Source organism: Rhinoraja longicauda, chromosome 1, assembly GCF_053455715.1.
Source record: "Rhinoraja longicauda isolate Sanriku21f chromosome 1, sRhiLon1.1, whole genome shotgun sequence".
NCBI lineage: Eukaryota > Metazoa > Chordata > Chondrichthyes > Rajiformes > Arhynchobatidae > Rhinoraja > Rhinoraja longicauda.
Window position 1 is genome coordinate 117,350,275 of NC_135953.1, and position 21,704 is coordinate 117,371,978.

The 21,704-nt window shown below is 39.1% G+C and overlaps 2 protein-coding genes across 2 annotated transcripts in view; one reads left to right on the forward strand and one right to left on the reverse strand.

Moving 5' to 3' along the window:
• The window catches only part of LOC144592845 (cilia- and flagella-associated protein 337-like), an 80,803-nt gene extending 69,315 nt beyond the window's left edge, over nucleotides 1-11,488 (forward strand). The window contains exons 21-26 of the mRNA XM_078398035.1: nucleotides 520-661; nucleotides 769-808; nucleotides 2,253-2,338; nucleotides 4,961-5,079; nucleotides 6,863-6,960; nucleotides 11,323-11,488. Of these exons, the coding sequence (XP_078254161.1) occupies nucleotides 520-661; nucleotides 769-808; nucleotides 2,253-2,338; nucleotides 4,961-5,079; nucleotides 6,863-6,960; nucleotides 11,323-11,488 (651 nt within the window). The remainder of the gene's footprint in view (nucleotides 1-519; nucleotides 662-768; nucleotides 809-2,252; nucleotides 2,339-4,960; nucleotides 5,080-6,862; nucleotides 6,961-11,322) is intronic.
• Nucleotides 11,377-21,704, reverse strand: part of hspa4l (heat shock protein 4 like) — a 62,113-nt gene continuing 51,785 nt past the window's right edge. Inside the window, exons 16-19 of the mRNA XM_078405328.1 lie at nucleotides 21,066-21,173; nucleotides 16,779-16,898; nucleotides 16,305-16,466; nucleotides 11,377-14,062 (exon numbers count right to left, since the gene is read on the reverse strand). Of these exons, the coding sequence (XP_078261454.1) occupies nucleotides 13,853-14,062; nucleotides 16,305-16,466; nucleotides 16,779-16,898; nucleotides 21,066-21,173 (600 nt within the window). The 3' untranslated portion in view covers nucleotides 11,377-13,852. The remainder of the gene's footprint in view (nucleotides 14,063-16,304; nucleotides 16,467-16,778; nucleotides 16,899-21,065; nucleotides 21,174-21,704) is intronic.

Below are 21,704 nucleotides of genomic sequence, written 5' to 3' on the forward strand. Positions count from 1 at the left end.
TTAAAGCAGGAAAATAGGCTTAAGAAGTGGTCATCACTGGCTAATATATGAGTGCATCTTTGACAACACTTGCAGCAAATCTAACGCTTTTTGATATTGTTAAATGATCATTGGGTAATTTGCGTGAATTTGTGCGACATGCTGTACAAATTGAAATGCCCTATGAATTGTTTGTCAAGCACAGTCAATTAGTGATAAAGGTGCTCTAAATGTCCTTAGCTTGCTTTGACTATGTAGGGAGAACATGAGCCAGAAACTCTTCAGCCGACGCATTTGTGATAACTAGAAAAATGCCTAAGAATTTAGGGTAATTCCTGAGACATTAACTGTTTTATTTACCATAAATGCCACCTGACTTGCTGAGTGCTCCCTTCACTTTCTCTTTTTACTTGGGATGAAATGTTTCTTAATATCCATGGAATCACATCAATGCGATTCAGAAAAAGCGAACTTTAGGGTAACAAAGAATTCAAATGTGGTTTGTTAAGAAATATTTTAACATTTGTATATTCCTATCAGTCTGCATATAGAACTACAGTAACTAGCATGACAATTAGTGAGGACAGCTCGCTGCTTTGTGTTGCTGATCACAGTGGATATATCTACATCTTTCATGTTCTTCGTTTTGCACTTCATGGACCAGAAACACATCCTCCAGAAAGTAAGAATGGAGTTCAATTAAATACTGTACTAAATCTATATTCAACAAAATACTGAAACTGAACGTGCAATAACTAATCTTTTGATTAAATTAATTTTCTTGTAAAGCATCGGTGCGTTGGAAAGCACACGAGTGCAGTGTTACACGGTAAGCTGGATGTTCCAGAAATAAATGTGGTAATGAATGTTCCGAAAAGTACACAATCTCAAAATATAAATATGTTTACTTCTCAGTTTTTCCAATTATCTGAATATAGCACCAAAATCATAATATAAATGTGCATGACTATGCTTATCATTTTGTGGTAGTGTTTTCTGAAACCATCAAAGTCTACCATTTATTCCATAAAGATGCAAAAAAGATTTTGCAAAAGTATAGAAGCTTAGAGAAGATGCTCTGTATTACATGTCCTTCACACTTTATATACACCTTAAGTGACTCCTCCTGTTCTAGATTAACAATATTGAAGTTTTATGACTCGAAAAGATGTACTGAAATATTGAACATTAAAAATGCAAGAAATAAAAAACTGAAAATGCTTGAAATGCTCAACAGATCAGGCAATAACTATGGAGTGAGAAATTGAATTAATATTTCAGGTTAACTGATGAAGTTTATCAACATGAAACTATTATTATATTTCTCAGCCCACATTTGCTGTCAGTCCTGCTGAGTATTACTAGCATCTTCTGTTATTTTAGATTTCACATATTTGCAAGATTGCCTTTAGTTTAAAATCCTAATAAAAATCTGTAAACTATAGGTGCAGAATTAGGCCATTCGGCTCATCGTCTACTCCACCATTCAATCATCGTTGATCTATCTTTCCCTCTCAACCCCATTCTCCTACCTTCTCCCCCTGACACCCTTACTATTCAAGAATCTGACAATCTCTGCCTTAAAGATATCCATTGACTTGACCTCCAGAGGCACTTGCGGCAAAACAAATCCACAAATTCACCACCCTCTGACGAAAGAAATTCCTCCTCATCTCCTTTCTAAAGGTACATCCTTTTATTCTGAGGCTATGGCATATGGTCCTAGGCTCTCTCATTAGTGGAAACACCCTCTCCATGTCCACTCTATCCTGGCCATTCACTTCGGTAAGTTTCAATGAAGTCCCCCCTCATCCTCCTAAACTCCAGCGAGGACAGGCCCAGTGCTGTCAAACGCTCATCATATGTTAACCCAATAATTCCTGGGATTATTTTCGTAAATATACTTTGACTTGGTTTAGGATCATTGCCCAAGATGCAATTGTTTATAGCTTTATATGAATTTTATTCGATTGCAGGCTCTTACTAAATGTTTTATCAATGTGGACCAGTCACGTAGGAAAGTTATCCTGCAATGGCACCGGTAGATGATGGTCATATATCTGTGTAGGAAGGAACTGCAGATGCTGGTTTGGAATGGGTCTCAACACGAAACATCACCCATTCCTTCTATCCAGAGATACCGCCTGTCCCGCTGAGTTACTCCAGCTTTTTGTGTTTATCTATGGTCATATAACTCTTTGCTTAATCTATTCAACAATCACTTGTATTTTAAATTGTCACTTTCAACTTTCCCCTTCTCATTTTGATAATAGTATTGGGCTGGTGGAAGATCAGTTACTGTTTACATCTTCTGTGGATTGTACTGTGAAGCTCTGGAATGTTGAAGGAGAGTTTGTAGGTACGCATCAGAAGAACTAAGCCTGTCTTGCTCTGAACATCACTTTTTGGTTATCTTTGTGTAGATGTTGTGCACCTTATTCCACATTGAAATGAGATTAGAGAGCCAACAGTTTGCATTTATCAAATTCAATGCTCAATTAAAAACAGAAATTGCTGGAAATGCCCAGCAGATGCACCCTGCATGTGTGGGAAGTGAAACAGAGCTGACATTTGAGGTTTAAAACCCTTCACTGCAAGGTGGGAGATGTAGGGAAATCCCACTGGAGGGCAGAAAATACCTTATTCAGGTTAGACATTCCTGAAAGAGAGGTGGCAGCGAATTCAACAAGTAAGTGAAAATGTGACAAATTGTATGCACTGGGAATCTAAAAAAACACAAAACGCTGAAAGCATTCAGCAGATCATCCTTGGGAAGTAAAAAAGTTTCATGTTCTGATGAGGGGTCTTGCAGGTGCTGCCTGACCTGCTGGGATTTTGTAGCAGTTTCTGTTTTATTTTAGTTTATTTTTGATTTTCATAACTAATGTTCAATTATTCAATTACTCGCTCCATCAATTGCATCCCCCTCCCATACTTCTGAGTATCATATCATATCATATCATCATATATATACAGCCGGAAACAGGCCTTTTCGGCCCTCCAAGTCCGTGCCGCCCAGCGATCCCCGTACATTAACACTATCCTACACCCACTAGGGACAATTTTTACATTTTACCCAGCCAATTAACCTACATACCTGTACGTCTTTGGAGTGTGGGAGGAAACCGAAGATCTCGGAGAAAACCCACGCAGGTCACGGGGAGAACGTACAAACTCCTTACAGTGCAGCACCCGTAGTCAGGATCGAACCTGAGTCTCCGGCGCTGCATTCGCTGTAAAGCAGCAACTCTACCGCTGCGCAACCGTAACAGAAAACATTACAGTGGGCGAGTAATGGTCTATTTTATTTCCTAAAATCTTGACTTCAACAGTCGATGGGAATTTGTAACAGTGAGAACTTTAATTTTGTCCTTTCTCTGACTTGGCATATTTTGGCCTCCATGCAGACAACATCCACCTCATTGATTAACTTTGTCACCTCCTCAATAAACTTGATCTTTAGTAAGTCACTCCCTGCCATGTACAAAACCATACTGACTGTCCTTAATTTCATATTCTCTTCCAAATGAGAATAACTCCTATCTGAATATTCCTTCAATAGCTTCCCTGCCACTGACATGAGGCTCACTGCCCTATAATTCCCAAGATTCTCGCTACTTCCCTTCGTAAACAAAGGAACAACATTGGCTACGTTCTATTCCTCTGGGACTTTACCCGTGACTATCTTTTTCTACCTAGGCTCTAAGCTCTCTCTGAAAGTTAATATTTAAACACACCCATCACTCACCACTCATCTATCCCTCCTGTCTTTTGGTCATGGCCTCAATATCTCTGTGTCTGGTTGGATGTCAAATTAAATCCGTTATTGCTCCTTGAATTTTAAATAATTTAAAAATAAATCGTATAAATGTCAGTTGATGTTATTCCAAGCCAAAGACAAATTGATCCTAAATAATTGTCACCGAGGTTTGGTGAAAATGTAACTTTGTAGCAAATAAACCAAAATTGTTCCTTGAAGTGGCAGGAAACACAGGAACTTAAAAAAACATTATTAAGATCTATTTCACTTACTGCAATAAGAATTGCCCACATTTTAGAGATGGCAGTCTTGAATGTCTTGAAATCACAAACTGTCCTGAAAGTACATCACTATCAAAGTAATTATCTTGACAGGCGATTGTTGTCTTAGTTTCAACATAAACATGTATGGCAGTGGGTTGAAGAGAAATTTGGCAATCCAACATATATCAAAACTATGTTTACGTTGGTGAGGTTATATAGTTTTTGCATTTATCTAGACTCAACAGATTTTTAACTAAATAATCTATTTAAATTGATAGTTGCAACATGGGTAAAGTTGGCCATGTGCAAGAAACCATAAAGTAACAATGATTATAACATGGAATTAGGCTATTTGGTGCATTTCAGGTTGATATTCAGGTAGTTTCTCGCTCTCCATAGATTCTCAGAAATTTGATCTAATCCCTTTTAAATACAACTGATTCTCCTTCCACTCCTATGCTTGGTGTTACATGCCAGACCTTAATCACATTCTGCTGTATAAAAGGTTTTTCTTAGTGTAATGATTGGGGTTTTTGTCAATTACCCTGTTCTTACTTCTTGACTCTTATGCAAACAGGAACTGCTTAAATTATAAATAGCAATGAACTGACTGCATAAATTTACTTTTTGGTGGCAGATGTTCAGGATGTTGTTTTTACTATTTTTTATTTAAAAGTCATTTTTAATAAGCATAATTTTTAATAAGTCAAAAGAGGTCTATCTGTAATGCTTATTTAAGCATTGGATTGCTACCAAGGAAACAAAACCAACTGCAACGAATTTGTTTGAAACATGGTTTCCAGGTGAGATATCGTCCACCGATGGTGCACCACCTATTTACATGGAGAAAGATCGATTTTATACCCCCTCCCCCTCATGACAGGAGAGCAATGCCCACAGCATGGTGAGGTTGTAACTTGGATTGTACTATTTTGGAAAATATTTTATTTTTCTATAGGTATCTTTGGCCAAGGTGAACTGTGGAATATTCAAAGAAGCCTTTCAGAAAAAAATCTGGGGCAATCAATAATCAACAAGGAGTTAAGTTCACAATGTGATGGCGGGACAAATGAGAGAGTAAGTATGAATGTTTTTTGATATAATAAAAAGCACTGGTCTGTAAAGTCATACCCCTCAAATTGTGATATAGAAGTAATCTGTGTGTAGATTGGGATTCAAAAGACAAAGAGATTTGATGGAGTGGAGATTCTGTTCTGCTGGAACAAAATAGCTTCTCCTCCCCCCACAAAATATTGACCCTACCCTGAACCATTTTGCAATTTTTTCAATAATTAATCAAATGCACCTTAAATGCTATTCCAATAAATATATAATTAGAAAGAACATATAAAAAAGTTATTAAATGGCATCTACAATATATATATATTGATGCAATCTACCTGACCTAACAGTGAAGGGAAAGAGACAGAAAGGGAAATCATTCTTCAAATTTGTACATCAGATATGAAGGACCAAGGATCGAATCAAGAGTTTAATTGCCATATGTACTGGCAATAGTGCAATGAAATTCTTACTTGCTTAAGCTTACCAGGCTTGAAAACACAATAACACACAAATAAATATATATCATGATTGTAACACAACAAACTTAAACTTATTAGGTAAACATAATAATGCTATAATTGAAGTCTGCAGTGCAACCAAAGACACAGTCCATAGAAGGTCAAAGTTGGTGAGGTTAGTGTTATGGCGTATTGAAGAGCCTGATAGTTGTTGGGAAGAGCTGTTTATGAACCTGGTGGTTATGGTTTCACGGCTCCTGCACTTTTTTCCAGATAGTAGTAGCAAAATGAGAGTGTGGCCAGGATGGTGTGGATCTGATTATATTAGCTGTCTTTTTGAGGCACATCACCTTTAGATGCCTTTGATGGTGGGGAGATCATTACCCATGATGGACTGGGCATTGTCCAGTCTCCCTGTAGTCTCCTTCATTCAGGGCATTTCAATTGCTGAACTAAGCCATGATGCAATCATATAGTATGCTCTCCACTGTACATGGAGTATTCACTGACATACATAATCTCCTCAGTACTTTCCTAGAAGACTGAGGAGATTATGTATGTCAGTGAATTCTCTATCCGTGTACAATAGAGATATACTATCTGATTGCATCACGACTTAGATCGGCAACTAGAATGCCCAGGAATGAAGGAGGTGCTAATTAGCTACTTTGAGGCGCTAATGAGCTTTTCTGTGTTTGCATCGGTGTGCCAGGCCCAAGACAGATCTTCAGAGATATGTATAGAGCTTCAAGCTGCTGACGCTCTTCATTGCCATTTCATCTAAGACGGGTTCATGGATCCCTGCTTTCCCTTCCTAAAGACAACAATCAATTCCTTGGTCTTGCTAACTTTGAAAGCAAGATTTTATTCTGGCGATCTCCCTCCTGGAGTTAATCATTGCAATTGGTTATTTATCCAATAACGGTGGTGTAATTGGTGAATGGAATTGGAGCTGCGTCTGGTTAGTCTTGAAGACGGAGTAGAGCAGGGTACTGAGAACACAGCCTGGGGTATGCCTGCATTGATGGTTAAAGAGGAGGAAGTGTTGTTGCCAATCCATACTGATTATGAGGAAGTCGAGGATCAAATTACCTAGGATTGAGCAGATAGTTCAGAGATAGTCAGAGATAGTTCATGAACAACAGCCTGACCTACATGGTCTTATTGTCCAAGTAGTGCAGAGTGGAGAGCCAACAAAATTGCATGCTTTTTTGATCTGTTGTAGTGATAGGTGAATTGAAATGTCAATGAAATTATTTATCGTATGGTAGTGCAGAAATTGCTTTTTTCTTTCATTTTCTCAATTTAAATTCAACAATGTTTTTAACCTGATCTAGGTTAAAAGTAAATCGGAGGTTGCATTGTTCCTACTCAAAACGAAATATCAAGAAGTCACAAAAGACATAGAACAGGTGGATTCTGTTATCAAAATGAGGTAATTTGTATACAAAATTATTCTCTCACTAACAACATAAGCAGAACGAAGGATGAGGTTCCTGCAAGTGATCTTAATGAAAATAGCAGTAGGTTAAAAAAGCAGGACTTGTGGGGTCATAATTTTACGATTACTCCTTGTGCCACATGCAAGTGAGGAGGTAGAAATGGGAGGATAGGACGGGTGAACCTGTGGCTAAAGAGCTACTACAGGACGGCCTCAGGTATTTGGATGTGTAGGGAAAAAACTGCAGATGCTGGTTTAAATCAAAGGTCGACACAAAATGCTGGAGTAACTCAGCGGGTCAGGCAGCATCTCGGGAGAGAAGGAATGGGTGATGTTTCGGGTCGAGACTCTTCTTCAGACAGGTACTTGGATGAATGGCATCACTTCCTAGGTAGGTGGGATTTGTACGACAAGTATGGGTTGTACCTAAACTAAAAGGGAGCCAATCTCATTGCAGAGGTTTGATCATGCTACTGAGGGGTAATTAAGCTAATTTGGCATGGGGTCGGGGAGGCATCTTAGCAGCGTGTAGGGGGGGGGGGGGAGTGGGTGAGGCATCCATCTTTGGCGGGGGGGGGACCACATTTACTAAAGTACGAGGACATATCCGATGTTCTAGAATGGAAAGATCATCTTCGGTGCAGTTTCGGCAGAGGAGAAATTGAGAGTAGAGATTAGCTTTTTTGCAATAGGCAGGGTGGGAGTTAGTGGGTTTGTAAGTTTATAATAGACATCAGTCAATAGCCTGTGCCTTATAATGGAGACAGAGAGATCAAGAAAGGGGAGGGATCTGTCAGAGATAGTTCAAGTGAACTTCAGGGCAGGGTGGAAGTTAGTGGTATAGTTAATTAAATCAACAAGTTTTGCACGGTTGCATAGAAGCATAGAAAATAGGTGCAGGAGTAGGCCATTCGGCCCTTCGAGCCTGCACCGCCATTCAATATGATCATGGCTGATCATCCAGCTCAGTAACCTGTACCTGCCTTCTCTCCATACCCCCTGATCCCTTTAGCCACAAGGGCCACATCTAACTCCCTCTTAAATATAGCCAATGAACTGGCCTCAACTACCTTCTGTGGCAGAGAATTCCACAGACTCACCACTCTCTGTGTGAAGAAATGTTTTCTCATCTCGGTCCTAAAAGATTTCCCCCTTATCCTTAAGCTGTGACCCCTGGTTCTGGACTTCCCCAACATCGGGAACAATCTTCCCGCATCTAGCCTCTCCAACCCCTTAAGAATTTTATATGTTTCAATAAGATCCCCCCTCAGTCTTCTAAATTCCAGCGAGTATAAGCCTAGTCTATCCAGTCTTTCTTCATATGAAAGTCCTGCCATTCCAGGGATCAATCTGGTGAACCTTCTCTGTACTCCCTCTAAGGCTAGAATGTCTTTCCTCAGATTAGGAGACCAAAACTGTACACAATACTCCAGGTGCGGTCTCACCAAGGCCCTGTACAACTGCAGCAGAACCTCCCTGCTCCTATACTCAAATCCTCTTGCTATGAATGCCAACATACCATTCGCTTTCTTCACTGCCTGCTGCACTTGCACGCTTGCTTTCAATGACTGGTGCACCATGACACCCAGGTCACGTTGCATCTCCCCTTTTCCTAATTGGCCACCATTCAGGTAATACTCTGCTTTCCTGTTCTTGCCGCCAAAGTGGATAACCTCACATTTATCCACATTATATTGCATCTGCCATGCATTTGCCCACTCTCCTAATCTATCCAAATCACTCTGCAGCCTCCTAGCATCCTCCTCGCAGCTAACACTGCCACCCAGCTTCGTGTCATCCGCAAACTTATAGATATTGCATTCAATTCCCTTGTCCAAATCATTAATATATATTGTAAATAACTGGGGTCCCAGCACTGAGCCTTGCGGTACCCCACTAGTCACTGCCTGCCATTCCGAAAAGGACCCATTTATTCCTACTCTTTGCTTCCTGTCCGCCAACCAATTCTCTATCCACCTCAACACTGAACCCCCAATACCGTGTGCTTTAAGTTTGTACCCCAATCTCCTATGTGGGACCTTGTCGAAGGCCTTCTGAAAGTCCAGATATAACACATCGACTGGTTCTCCCTTATCCACTCTACTAGTTACATCCTCGAAAAATTCTATAAGATTCGTCAGGCATGATTTGCCTTTCATAAATCCATGCTGACTTTGTCCGATGATTTCACCACTTTCCAAATGTGATGCTATCACATCTTTAATAACTGACTCTAGCATTTTCCCCACTACCGATGTTAGGCTAACTGGTCTATAATTCCCCGTTTTCTCTCTCCCTCCCTTTTTAAAAAGTGGGGTTACATTAGCTACCCTCCAATCCTCAGGAACTACTCCAGAATCTAAAGAGTTTTGAAAAATTATCACTAATGCATCCACTATTTCTGAGGCTACTTCCTTAAGCACTCTGGGATGCAGCCTATCTGGCCCTGGGGATTTATCGGCCTTTAATCCATTTAATTTACCTAACACCACTTCCTGACTAACCCGGATTACCCTCAGTTCCTCCATCTCGTTAGACCCCCGGTCCCCTGCTATTTCCGGCAGATTGTTTATGTCTTCCCTAGTGAAGACAGAACCAAAGTAGTTGTTAAATTGGTCTGCCATCTCCTTGTTCCCTATGATCAATTCACCTGTTTCCGACTGCAAGGGACCTACATTTGTCTTAACTAGTCTTTTTCTCTTCACATATCTATAAAAGCTTTTGCAGTCAGTTTTTATGTTCCCTGCCAGTTTTCTCTCATAATCTATTTTCCCTTTCCTAATTAAGCTCTTTGTCCTCCTCTGCTGGACTCTGAATTTCTCCCAGTCCTCCGTCCGGTATGATACTTTTTCTGGCTAATTTATATGCTTCATCTTCTGTTTTAATACTATCCTTGATTTCCCTTGTTAGCCACGGATGCACTACCTTTACTGGTTTGTTCTTTTGCCAAACTGGGATGAACAATTGTTGTAGTTCATCCATGCAATCTTTAAATGCCTTTCATTGCATGTCCACCGTCAACCCTTTAAGTATAAATTGCCAGTCTATCTTGGTCAATTCACGTCTCATACCCTCAAAGTTACCTTTCTTTAAGTTCAGAACACTTGTTTCTGAATTGACATTGTCACTCTCCATCCTAATGAAGAACTCCACCATATTATGGTCACTCTTGCCCAAGGGGCCTCGCACAACAAGAGTTGCAGTCCCAATGCAACCGTTGATGTAGTGGAGAAAGAGAAGGGGGATAAAAAATTGAGAGCCAAAAACAGGCCAAGAAATATCCTTGTCTAAGATCAAGGAGAATCCCAAGATATTCCATTGGTACATCAAGAGCAAGAGGGTGGCCAAATATTGCGTCCTCTTAAAGCAGCATCTGTGAAGCCAGTGTCTTGACTCAAAATGTCGACCATCTTTTTTACTCCATTGTTGCTGCTTTACACATTGAGTTCTTCCAGCAGTTTGTTTTTGTTATTAAAAGAAAGTGTATATGGATAATCTGGAACATGGAAAGAACTGCAGATGCTGGTTTCAATCAAAGGTAGACACAAAATGCTGGAGTAACTCAGCGGGACTGGCAGCATCTCTGGAGAGAATGGGTGACGTTTCAGGTCTCAACCCAAAATGTCACCCATTCCTTCTCTCCAGAGATACTGCCTGTCCCGCTGAGTTACTCCAGCATTTTGTGTCTATCTGGAACATGTATCAGGGAGGAGAGTTAAGACGTCATTGGGGCATGTTGTTTGATTAAACTCCGTTAAAGATTAATGAAATCGTTCCCAGATTATGATGGCAGGCAAGATAGGTGTTAGCTGGGGGCCCAGATGGCTATTTTAATTAGGCACAGGTGTAGTGCCAAAAAACTGGATTGCTTATGTTGTTCCTTTATTTAAGCAGGGAAATCAGGTAATGAACACGCTCGTGGCATATTGGGCCTGAAGTTGAAGCACAGAATATAAACAATAGGACATTATGTTGCAAATTTACAAAACACTAGTCAGGCCACACTCAGAAGTAGAGTGTGCAGTTTCAGTAAGGATGTTGATGTGGTGGAATGCAGAAGGCTGTTTTGTTTTCCCTGGAGTAATGGAGATAAGAGGTGACTTGATAGTTACATTGCAAGGCACAGATAAGGTAGTTAGTCAAAATATTTTTTGCCATGGTAGGGGTATAAAAAAAACAAGAGGGGTTAGGTTAAAAGTGAGAGGTAGGAGTGTTAAAGTGGATTTAATGGGTACTTTATAGTGGCTGATATCTAGAATTTTAATGCTAAACAACCCTGACACTTCCTAAATGTAATGCAAGAAAGATGATCATTGTGAACTCTCCAGTATTTACAAAAATATGCTTTCCTTTTAGATTGCAGGAACAGAAGCTGAAGCACATTGAAAAACAACAAGTTTATGGAAAGTTGACTGCATATCAATCACTACATTGTCATGATTTGGCTGACATTTCAATGAAGATCTTGAAGCCTGATCCAGCAACACAACTGTTCCCTCTTAACATAATTTCAGAGCCCTGAAACCCCAAAATAGGACATGGCAGTATTTATAAATTACATTGATAACCTGTGATTGATCTTGTCATTTTAAATCACTGGAAATAAGATTCTAGATATACTCTTCAAATGTAGTCACTAATACCTAATTTCCTACTGATGGTGATAGTGGAGGATGGCTAGACTGGATGTCCTGCTTTTTGAGGATCTATCTGGACATCTGTATATTTGTATTGAAATTAATTGTGTGGTTCTTGCACAAAGTTGCACCCAGGATACTAAAGGAAGAATAGTCGTTGTTTTCTCTTGTGGTCTCAGTCATTTCTGATATCACATGGTGTGAATCAAATTTACTAGTCAAGGTTATGTGATAGTGCAGTATACATTCTGACTGAAATGGCCCATCATCATTTATAACTGGGCATGTGAAGATTGCAGGACTTTAATTTAATCCATTCACTGAGATTATTCAGTTTTGGTTTTTGAAAAGGTTATTTATGTAGCATGTATTTCTTCTGTAACCTGAATTTTGTGTGATGTAGCTCTTGGTGTGTTCTTCTGTACAGATGGCCACAGCTTTTAATACAAGAGTACTTGCAGTTACAGCAAGTACTATTCATTGTTAAGGCCAAGCAGGTCTTCCCCATTCATACTTCTCACTACCTGTATAATCTGCACCCATCTGCTTCTGGTATCTGTAAACTACACATGAACACTAGAGAATATTGCTGTCCTCTGGATCCAAGTGGTGTCCATGGGATGTAACACCAGACCTTAAAAAAAATCCAAAAATTTCAGATGTATAAAGCACAGAGGTGGGTAACTGTTAACAAGTAGCAATGTAAAATTATTTTAAACAAATGTTAATGTAATGTTGGCAAACACAAGTGTTGGGCAAGCACAAAACTATCTTGCATCTATCCTACATTTGTGCAATGCCTGCAGTTATGTTAGGATGAGATTAATAATTAATCAGAACACAAGCCAATAGAGCTTACTGAGAGATCCAGAGCAAAACAGTGACACTTGGTGAGTGATGAGCAAGTGTTTTCCATAGTTGTGTAGCCTGTTGCATTCTGGGGGTGGAGAGGAATTAATCTAATCTTTAAACAATAAACAGAGCTAGACTTAGATATTAATAATCAGATGCCAGTAACTGCATACTTAAAAAAAGATACTTTTTCTATACGTTTAATACTTTATCGGAATTTAATTTTCATTCCTGGTGAGCTGAGTTACGAACCTAAAGAAATTCATACGGGGTGCTTCAAGTTTCTTTCTCAGATATTGTTCATGAGCATTACTCATGCAGCCAGCTACATACAGAAGATTAACAAAACAAATCATAATGGTTACTACAGGAATCCCCATATCTAGGATTTAAATTCATGGGCATATATGAACAGAACAATTACATTCCTGCTATACCAAATCTCACAAGCTTTAAAGCACAACCAATTTATCAAAATTATCAAGCTGGAAAGCAGATGTTAATGTTTACAGTCCTGTGAAGTTAACATCTAGCCATAAATCAAGGAGAATATACCAAAATATATTGTAGCTTCAACTGATGTCTGAAGCACAAGCAGCCTTTGTCCCCCATTGTCTCCGCAGTGCAAGACATTTAACATCATTTGAAAGAAAATATTTGACTGCAATTACTGGCTTTCCTTTATCATTTTTGCAAAGCACCAGTTAATATGCTCCCATGAACAGGCTGTGTGATATTTTTTGCCTATTTTGCACAATATTGCTAAGCACAGCTCGTGTATCTTTATTACAATTCAATATTTTTATAATTTACCAAGGTAGGAATTATGTTCCAGTGCATCTGGAAAAACATTAAATTATACATGGAATATCAGCTAAAGATTGTAATTTAATAGTTCAGGAAAGTAACCTTGGTTACACAAATACATGTTGTACGGGAGAGTTTCTTAAATAATTAAGTTCACAGATCCCAGTCGATAATCCATTGGAATATTTGTAAAATAAAACACCAATGTTTAAACACAATTATCCAGGCCATTTTTCAATTAAAAAACGTTGCGCACGTGACTATATTTTGAAGATATCCAATTTAAAGAGGATAAAATGAAGGCATGAAGTGGAGAGTTGCAAAGTGGGCGAGTGACTGTTCAAGTGCTTGTAAACCAGATACAAAAACCCTAAAAAGATGATACAAATGAAAGAAATCGACAGCTAACATCATTACGATATTTAAATCAATCTGGTAGGATTTGAGGTTTCACCATTTTAATACCAAAGAAACCGAGCCAGGTACATTTGAGAAAAAAAACTGAATGTGCCATGTAAACTAGACGTACAACAGAAATTGCAGTCTTAGATGATGCCAAGGGGACTTTTCTTAAATAAAAAAGGTTATTTTCAATCCACTTCCATTTCTGTGTTCCGGTTTTCCACAGGCTTTTGCTGCTCAGTTGGTTTGGGGTTGTCACCACCTGCTGCATTAGATTCTGGCTTTTGATCAATCCCACTTTCCTCGTGCAATGACCCATTGGCTTTATCCTTTTCTGGAAGTGGTTCCACTTTGGGCTTTGGCTGGTTAACAATGGGATCACATGTTGTCTCCAGTTCCTAAATAAATTAGTAAATCGAGAATTTAAGAACAATGAAAACTTCCTTTAATCCAAAGTGGGCAAGGTATTATACTTTGATGTACCATACCTAATTTTAGTCTTTAAATACAATTTTTACATTTCAGAGATATACAGCATGGAAATTGGCCCTTCGGCCCAACTCACCCTTGGCGACCAAGATGCCCCATCTAAGCTAGACCCATTTGCCCATTTTTGACCGATAGCCCTCTCCATGCATCTGTCCAGATGTCCTTTAAATGTTATTAGCGTACCTGTCTCAACTACGTTCACTGGCAGCTTGTTCCATATATCTACCACTCTGCTCCTCAGGTTCCTATTAAATCTTGCCCCTCTCACCTTAAATCCATGTCCTCCGATTCTTGATCCTGGGTAATAGACTCTGTGCACTTTCATCCTATCTATTTCCCGTATGATTTTATACACCTCTATAAGATCACCCTCCAGCCCTCCGAATAGCTCTAACCTGTCCAAACTCTCCCTATAGCTCAAGCCCCCGAGACCCGACAACATCCTTGTAAATCTTCTCACTCTTTCCTGCTACCTTTTCATCTTTTCCAGATCTTTTCCAGATCTTTTCATTGAATATTAAAATATTCATAATTCACACCATTCTACTCTTACTAGCTCCAAATTATCTTAGTACCACCTCCCTCTATTTTCACAATAGTTATGCCAATTTTCCCAGTCATCACTAAATCTGTCTGACAAACGATGATAGCATTGCATTCAAGATTATCACAATGCTGCATATTTTTTTCAGCCAATTATACACCTCTATAAGATCACCCTCCAGCCTCTTGCTCTCCGAATAGTTCTAGCCTGTCCAAACTCTCCCTATAGCTCAAGCTATAGGGAGCTTAAACATTAAAAAATGTTTGACCTTCATCTATGTTATTGTTCTTACATAAATATGATAAAAGGTAATCAATCTGAAACATTATCACACCAGAGCACAAGTTTAATCTATTTCCAGTTATTGTGTTTGCGTTGGTGATCTTTAAAAGGTTTAGTACCGTCCTTTTGCATTCAAAAATATCCCCTAAAAGCCTTCTCAATGTATCCTGAAAACTGTAGATTCATAATACCCTTTTAAGTTATTTTAAATTAAGCCCTCGCCCCAATAGATCACTGATTCCCAAAAGCTCACCAACAACTGAAACATGCCCAACATAATCCTTAGAACTAAACCCACTTGCATTAGTGCATCCTGCAGCGTAAAAAGTTACACTTTTTCTCCCTTTTGTATATTGTCAGGTATTACTTTGCCAGTCCACCCTTTGATTTAGCTAGATCTCTATTATTGCCAAAATACAATATTCCAATTTTTTGCTGTTTACATACATACGAAAGTCAAACAGAATAAGATAACTCTAATGACAAGTGAGTTCTTCAGCTACAAGTCAGTTAAGAAAACACTGCATGGATTCCAGATACCACAAAACCCTATAACGCATCAAAGAGGGGGGTGGGGGGAGATGGTGTCCTTTATTGCTTTAGTGCTGGAGTAACTCAGCAGGTCGAGCAGCATCGCTAGAGAACATAGAAAGTGGCCGTTGGGACCCTTCTTCAGACCGATTCAGTCTGTTGAGTTACTCCAGCACCTTGTCATTTCATCTGAAAACTAGCAGAGGCCATCGTTTGCACCAGCGAGTCCTTCTTCACCTACTGCACGTACCAGTGACATAGTTGTTGTTGCTGCTCATGTTGTAGCCCTGGGGACAGTACTTTTGTCAGGTCGCTGCCAACAACAAGATGAGCTTGGTCACCATGGGGCTCCCATCCTCTCTCACCTGTTGCCACTTCCAAGGAAGAGCTTGTTAGCGACTCCAGGGGAGGAGGCAGCGGTTAAGAGGGGAGTGGACAAAGCCACCACCGACAGCAAGACGCAGCAGCTGATGAGAGGGGACGGAGCCCTGCGGAGTCTGAGCACGTCCTGTCAGTGGCCCAAAGAATGTGCTGTCTGTCCCCAGATGCTACGTGATGTGCAACAGCCGGACCGTGCGGCCGATGAAGGGCTGGCTGGTGCACCTTGCGAGTCGGAGGTGCTGTCAGAAGCCAGAGCTCTAACCGGCCGGGGAGGCATTGCGAGCTGGGGGTGGTATCGGCAGGTCTGTATGCTACATCCAAAATCTGTTACAAAGGGGTCCATTAAAATGAGGATTAGCTGCAGTTTCAAAACACCAACTGATCCGAGTCAAACGCAAATTATTCCTTCTTACCTTCACTTTGTTTATTATTTCAGCTGCCTTCACAATGGGGTCCTGGAACATCATCTGGTTGTTCTGGGCAATCATTCTATTATTCATCCACTCCATGGCACTACTGACAATTTTTTCTACTTTTGCCATCTCTGCAGCATCAATATGCTCATAATTTTCATCCTGTTTAAAATATATATATTAATATAAAAAAATTGTAAATTACTAGGATGTTGGAATTAATTTATCAAAAATCAGAATACAATTTTCCAACTTTGTCACATTTATGTTAATCAAAATCAAATTAATGGATAATTCAGACTAGGCATAACCCATTATCAATTAAATAACATTCTGGCTTAGTAACAATATTGTACCAACTTTGTGTTAATATTGCTTAGGGCAGAACTTTGAAACGTATACTCTTTTGGCAAAGAAGTCATGAAGGGGAATACTGCAATTGCATTTCAAAATATTACATTTCGGACAAAATACCTTATTTTTAAATGCATCTATGGTCTTCATTAAAAGCTGGATCTTTTTACCCAACTCATCAAATGTTTTTGGTCTCTCCTCATGTTCCTTGTATCGGTCCTGAACAGGTTGGCCAAGATTCTATAATATATATATTTAAAAAATAAGCGGTTAAATGCTTTGCTTTTCTCCTCATTTTCTGTATCGAAACTTTGAAACTCAGCAATTTCAACCTACATCTCAATTCACGACGCTTTCTCACGATTCTCTATCCTCGTATCCTTCCTTAATCTATTTTATAATTTCCTAACCTATTTTTGCAGGACTGCTGTGACCATATCTCATAGGTTTCATTGCTACTTACTGTCAAATATACAGTGCCCTCCATAATGTTTGGGACAAAGACCCATCATTTATTTATTTGCCTCTGTATTCCACTATTTGAGATTTGTAATTTAAAAAAAAAATCACATGTGGTTAAAGTGCACATTGTCAGATTTTATTAAAGGGTATTTTTATACATTTTGGTTTCACCATGTAGAAATTACAGTTGTGTTTATACAGTCCCCCCCATTTCAGGGCATCATAATGTTTGGTTTCACAGGCATTTGTAATTGCTCAGGTATGTTTAATTGCCTCCTTAATGTAGGTATAAGAGAGCTCTCCTCCAATCTTTCCATCACCTTTGGAAACTTTTATTGCTATTTATCAACATGAGGACCAAAGTTGTGCCAATGAAAGTCAAAGAAGCCATTATGAGACTGAGAAACAAGAATAAAAATGTTAGACATCAGCCAAACATTAGGCGTACCAAAATCAACTGTTTGGAACATCATTAAGAGAGCACTGGTGAGCTTACTAATCACAAAGGGACTGGCAGACCAAGGAAGACCTCCACAGCTGATGACAGAAGAATTCTCTCTATAATAAAGAAAAATCCCCAAACACCTGTCCGACAGATCAGAAACACTCTTCAGGAGTCAGGTGTGGATTTGTCAATGACAACTATCCGCAGAAGTCTTCATGAGCAGAAATAGAGGCTACACTGCAAGATGCAAACCACTGATTCGCTCCAAAAATAGGATGGCTAGGTTACAGTTTGCCAAGAAGTACTGAAAAGAGCAACCACAGTTCTAGAAAAAGGATTTGTGGACAGATGAGACGAAGATTTATATATATCAGAGTGATGGCAAGAGCAAAGTATAGAGGAGAGAAGGAACTGCCCAAGATCCAAAGCATACCACCTCATCTGTGAAACATGGTGGTGGGGGTGTTATGGCCTGGGCTCACTTATCTTCATAGATGATACAACTGCTGATGGTAGTAGCATAATGAATTCTAAAATGTATAGACACATCCTATTTGCTCAAGTTCAAACAAATGCCTCAAAACATTGGCCAGCAGTTCACCCTACAGCAAGACAATGATCCCAAACATACTGCTAAAGCAACAAAGGAGTATTTCAAAGCTAAAAAATTGTCAATTCTTGAGTGGCCAAGTCAATCACCCGATCTGAACCCAATTGAGCATGCCTTTTATATGCTGGAGAAAACTTTAGGGGACTAGCCCCAAAACAAGCATAAGCTAAAGATGGCTGCAATACAGGTGTGCCAGCACATCGCCAGCAAAGACACCCAGCAACTGGTGATGTCCATGAATCACAGACTTCAAGCAGTCATTGCATGCAAAGGATATGCAACAAAGTACTAAACATGACTGCTTCATTTACATGACATTGCTGTGTCCCAAACATTATGGTGGTCTGAAATGGGGGGATTATGTATAAACACAGCTGTAATTTCCACATGGTGAAACCAAAATGTATAAAAATGGCCTTTATTAAAATCTGACAATATGCACTTTAACCACGTGATTTTTTCTATTACAAATCTCAAATTGTGGAGTACCGAGGCAGATAAATAATTGATGGGTCTTTGCCCCAAACATTATGGAGGGCTCTGTAGACAAGGCTATTTTCCAATCAAATCCTTGTATTGATTCCTACACTTATTCCCCTTACCGTCCCCCTCAGATATTATGTGTTCACTCCAGAAAATTAAACTTAATTAGTTACACTTTTTAAGTCAACTGTCTGACCTTCAGTCTGAAGAAGGGTCTCAACCCAAAACGTTTTCCATTCCTTCTCTCCCGAGATGCTGCCTGACCCGCTGAGTTACTCCAGCATTTTGTGTCTACCTTCGACCTTTGATCCTTCATTCACTATAATAGTTTTACAATCACAGATCTGCACAGCTGGACATTCACTTCAAATTTTGATGCCCCACACATTAAAATCATTATTCTCACCTCTGTGCCTCTGTATAGCACTTAAAATGTCACCCCTTATTTACGAATTAGTTGAATAAATATGGACATCCAAGTTGGCCCACAAAAACACTCACTCCCTTTTCTGTTACCAAAAGGCGGCCTTTATCCCAGGGGTTTCCTTCATTCTTTGTAGAAATTGGTAGTAACATAAATTCACTAAAAATGCACCTCACTTGAATATTTTTATTGTGCACAAGGAATTTCCCAGTCTAAACTGAATTAGTGCTGAAATTGTATTGAGCATCATCTGCTAGCATAGTCATTATGTGCAAGATAACAGCAAAATAATGAATTCGGTACTAAATATTGATGATTAGCAAAAAGTTCAAAAGCACTTGCACTCCATGAATGACAATGAATAATTATGTAAATATAAAAATGTCACTCATTGTGCAATACATAGAACGGCATAGCACAGGGACAGGCCGGTGCTAAATATGATATAAAGTTATTCTAATCTTCTATGCCTACATGTGATCCTTATCCCTCCATCTAGTGTATAACCACGTGAGTCTATCTAAAAGCCTTTTAAATGCCACTATCATACCTGCCTCTTCCACCACCTCCGACAGAGCATTACAGGCACCCAACATTCATTTTGCCGCTCTCACCTTGAAATAAGGGAGGCACAGTGATAAGAGTTGCTGCCTTACAGCACCAGAGACCCGGGTTCGGTCCAGACTACGGGTGTTATCTGTACAGTTTGTACGCTCTCCCTGTGACCGTGTGGGTTTCCTCCGGGTGCTCCAGTTTCCTCACACATTCCAAAGAATTTGGAATTTAGTATTATATGTCACATCATAACCAATGTGTTATTTTTGACACTATAATATGTAGCTGTCAATTTTTCACAGCCACATACCCCAAAATACAAAAAGCACCAACCAGTCTACTACTTTTGGTCACCCAAATTTATAGGTAAATTTTGGCACAGCACCATAACTCACCTGCTCTTCCAATAATTTGGAAGGATCTAATATCCATATAAATAAGCTGAACAACAAATTATATAGCATTTGCAAAATAAAAACAGCTGAAGTATTGCAGGAAAGTAAACAAATAAAAAGCTAAAGATGTAAAAAAAGATGAAATGACAAGAGCTTGTTAAGGAAAACTCGGATGCTGTCTAAAAAAAACAGCCTCAATGTAGACCTGCATTAATATGCTCCAGTTTCCTCATTTTCCAAAGATCCACACGTTTGTAGGTAAATTGCCTTTGGTAAATTTGTCCCTAGTGTGTAGGATAGAACTAGTGTAGGTAGGGGTGATCACTGGTCGGCATGAACTCAGTGGGCCAAAGGTTGTTTTATGCTGTATCTCAAAACAAAAGCTATCCCTCTAGTCTTTGACATTTCCATCCTGGGAGAAAAGCTCTGACTGTCTACCCTATCTATGCTTCTCATAATTTTATATACCTATATCAGGTGTCCCCTCAACTTCTGACATTCTTGAGAAAACAACGCGTTTGCCCAACCTCTCCTTATAGGTAATGTCCTCTATTTTAGGCACCATTCTGGTAAACCGCTTCTGTACCCGCGCCAAAACCAGTTTTTCTGTAACCTCTTCTGCACTCTCTCCAAGGACTCCACATCCTTCCATAACTGTGCACAATATTCCAGATGTGACCTAACCAAAGCCCTATAAAGATGTAACATGATATCCTATGTAACATCATATGCCCCAAGCAATGAAGGCAAGCTTACCGTATGCCTGCTTTACAACTCTATCTACTTGTGTTGTCACTGTGGACTTGGACCCCAAGATCCCTCTGTACATTAATGCCAATAAGGGTCCTATCATTAACTATATACTTTACCCGTACATTCGACCTCCCAAAGTTCAACACCTCACACTTGTTCTCTACAGAATTAATGATCCAAAAGATTAGACAAGTTTGAGCATTATTTATTAACTCATTTCCTTTTCAGCATCTGACAAATGTCATCAGAAATACTTCGAATGAAGAGGCAGTAGCTGTACCTTTAGCTCATTTAGTTTATCAATATAGACTTGTTTAGGCTGATCCTCTCCATCTTCATACAGCCAATTTTCAGTGTCTTCCAACAACTGTGTGAACTTTTGTTTATCCTTTAAAGCAAAAGACAAATAGGATTTCATTTAACTTTTCCACATGAAAGTTGTTTAGTGCAATACAATCTGCTTTGTTCTTTTAAATGACATTTCTGAAAAATGTTACATGACATAGTTCTGTGATAATGGCTGAATTAGCTAATATTGCTCAGCCAGTTCCAAAAGTGGATAATTTAATATTTAATTGCACTGTGAGACCTTGTGTGCTAACCTACTGTCAAATTTCTTACATTAAAACCTGTTATATACTTTTCTGTAAAGTGCTTTAGGACATGAAGGTTTTAAAAAGTACTATATAATTGCATGTTCATTAATTTCCACAACTCAGCTCAATGCAGTGAAAACAATGTGTAGATTACTAACATAAACCATTACCCAGTTAGGTTACAATGGACACTGTACTTGAAACAGTGTTAAGTACCCCATGAAAAAATGTTTTAAATTATTGAATAAATATCTGTTGCTTTAGTATTATTACAATTTCATATGTGCAATCAGGAAGAAATCCCAATATTTAATTTAGAATAT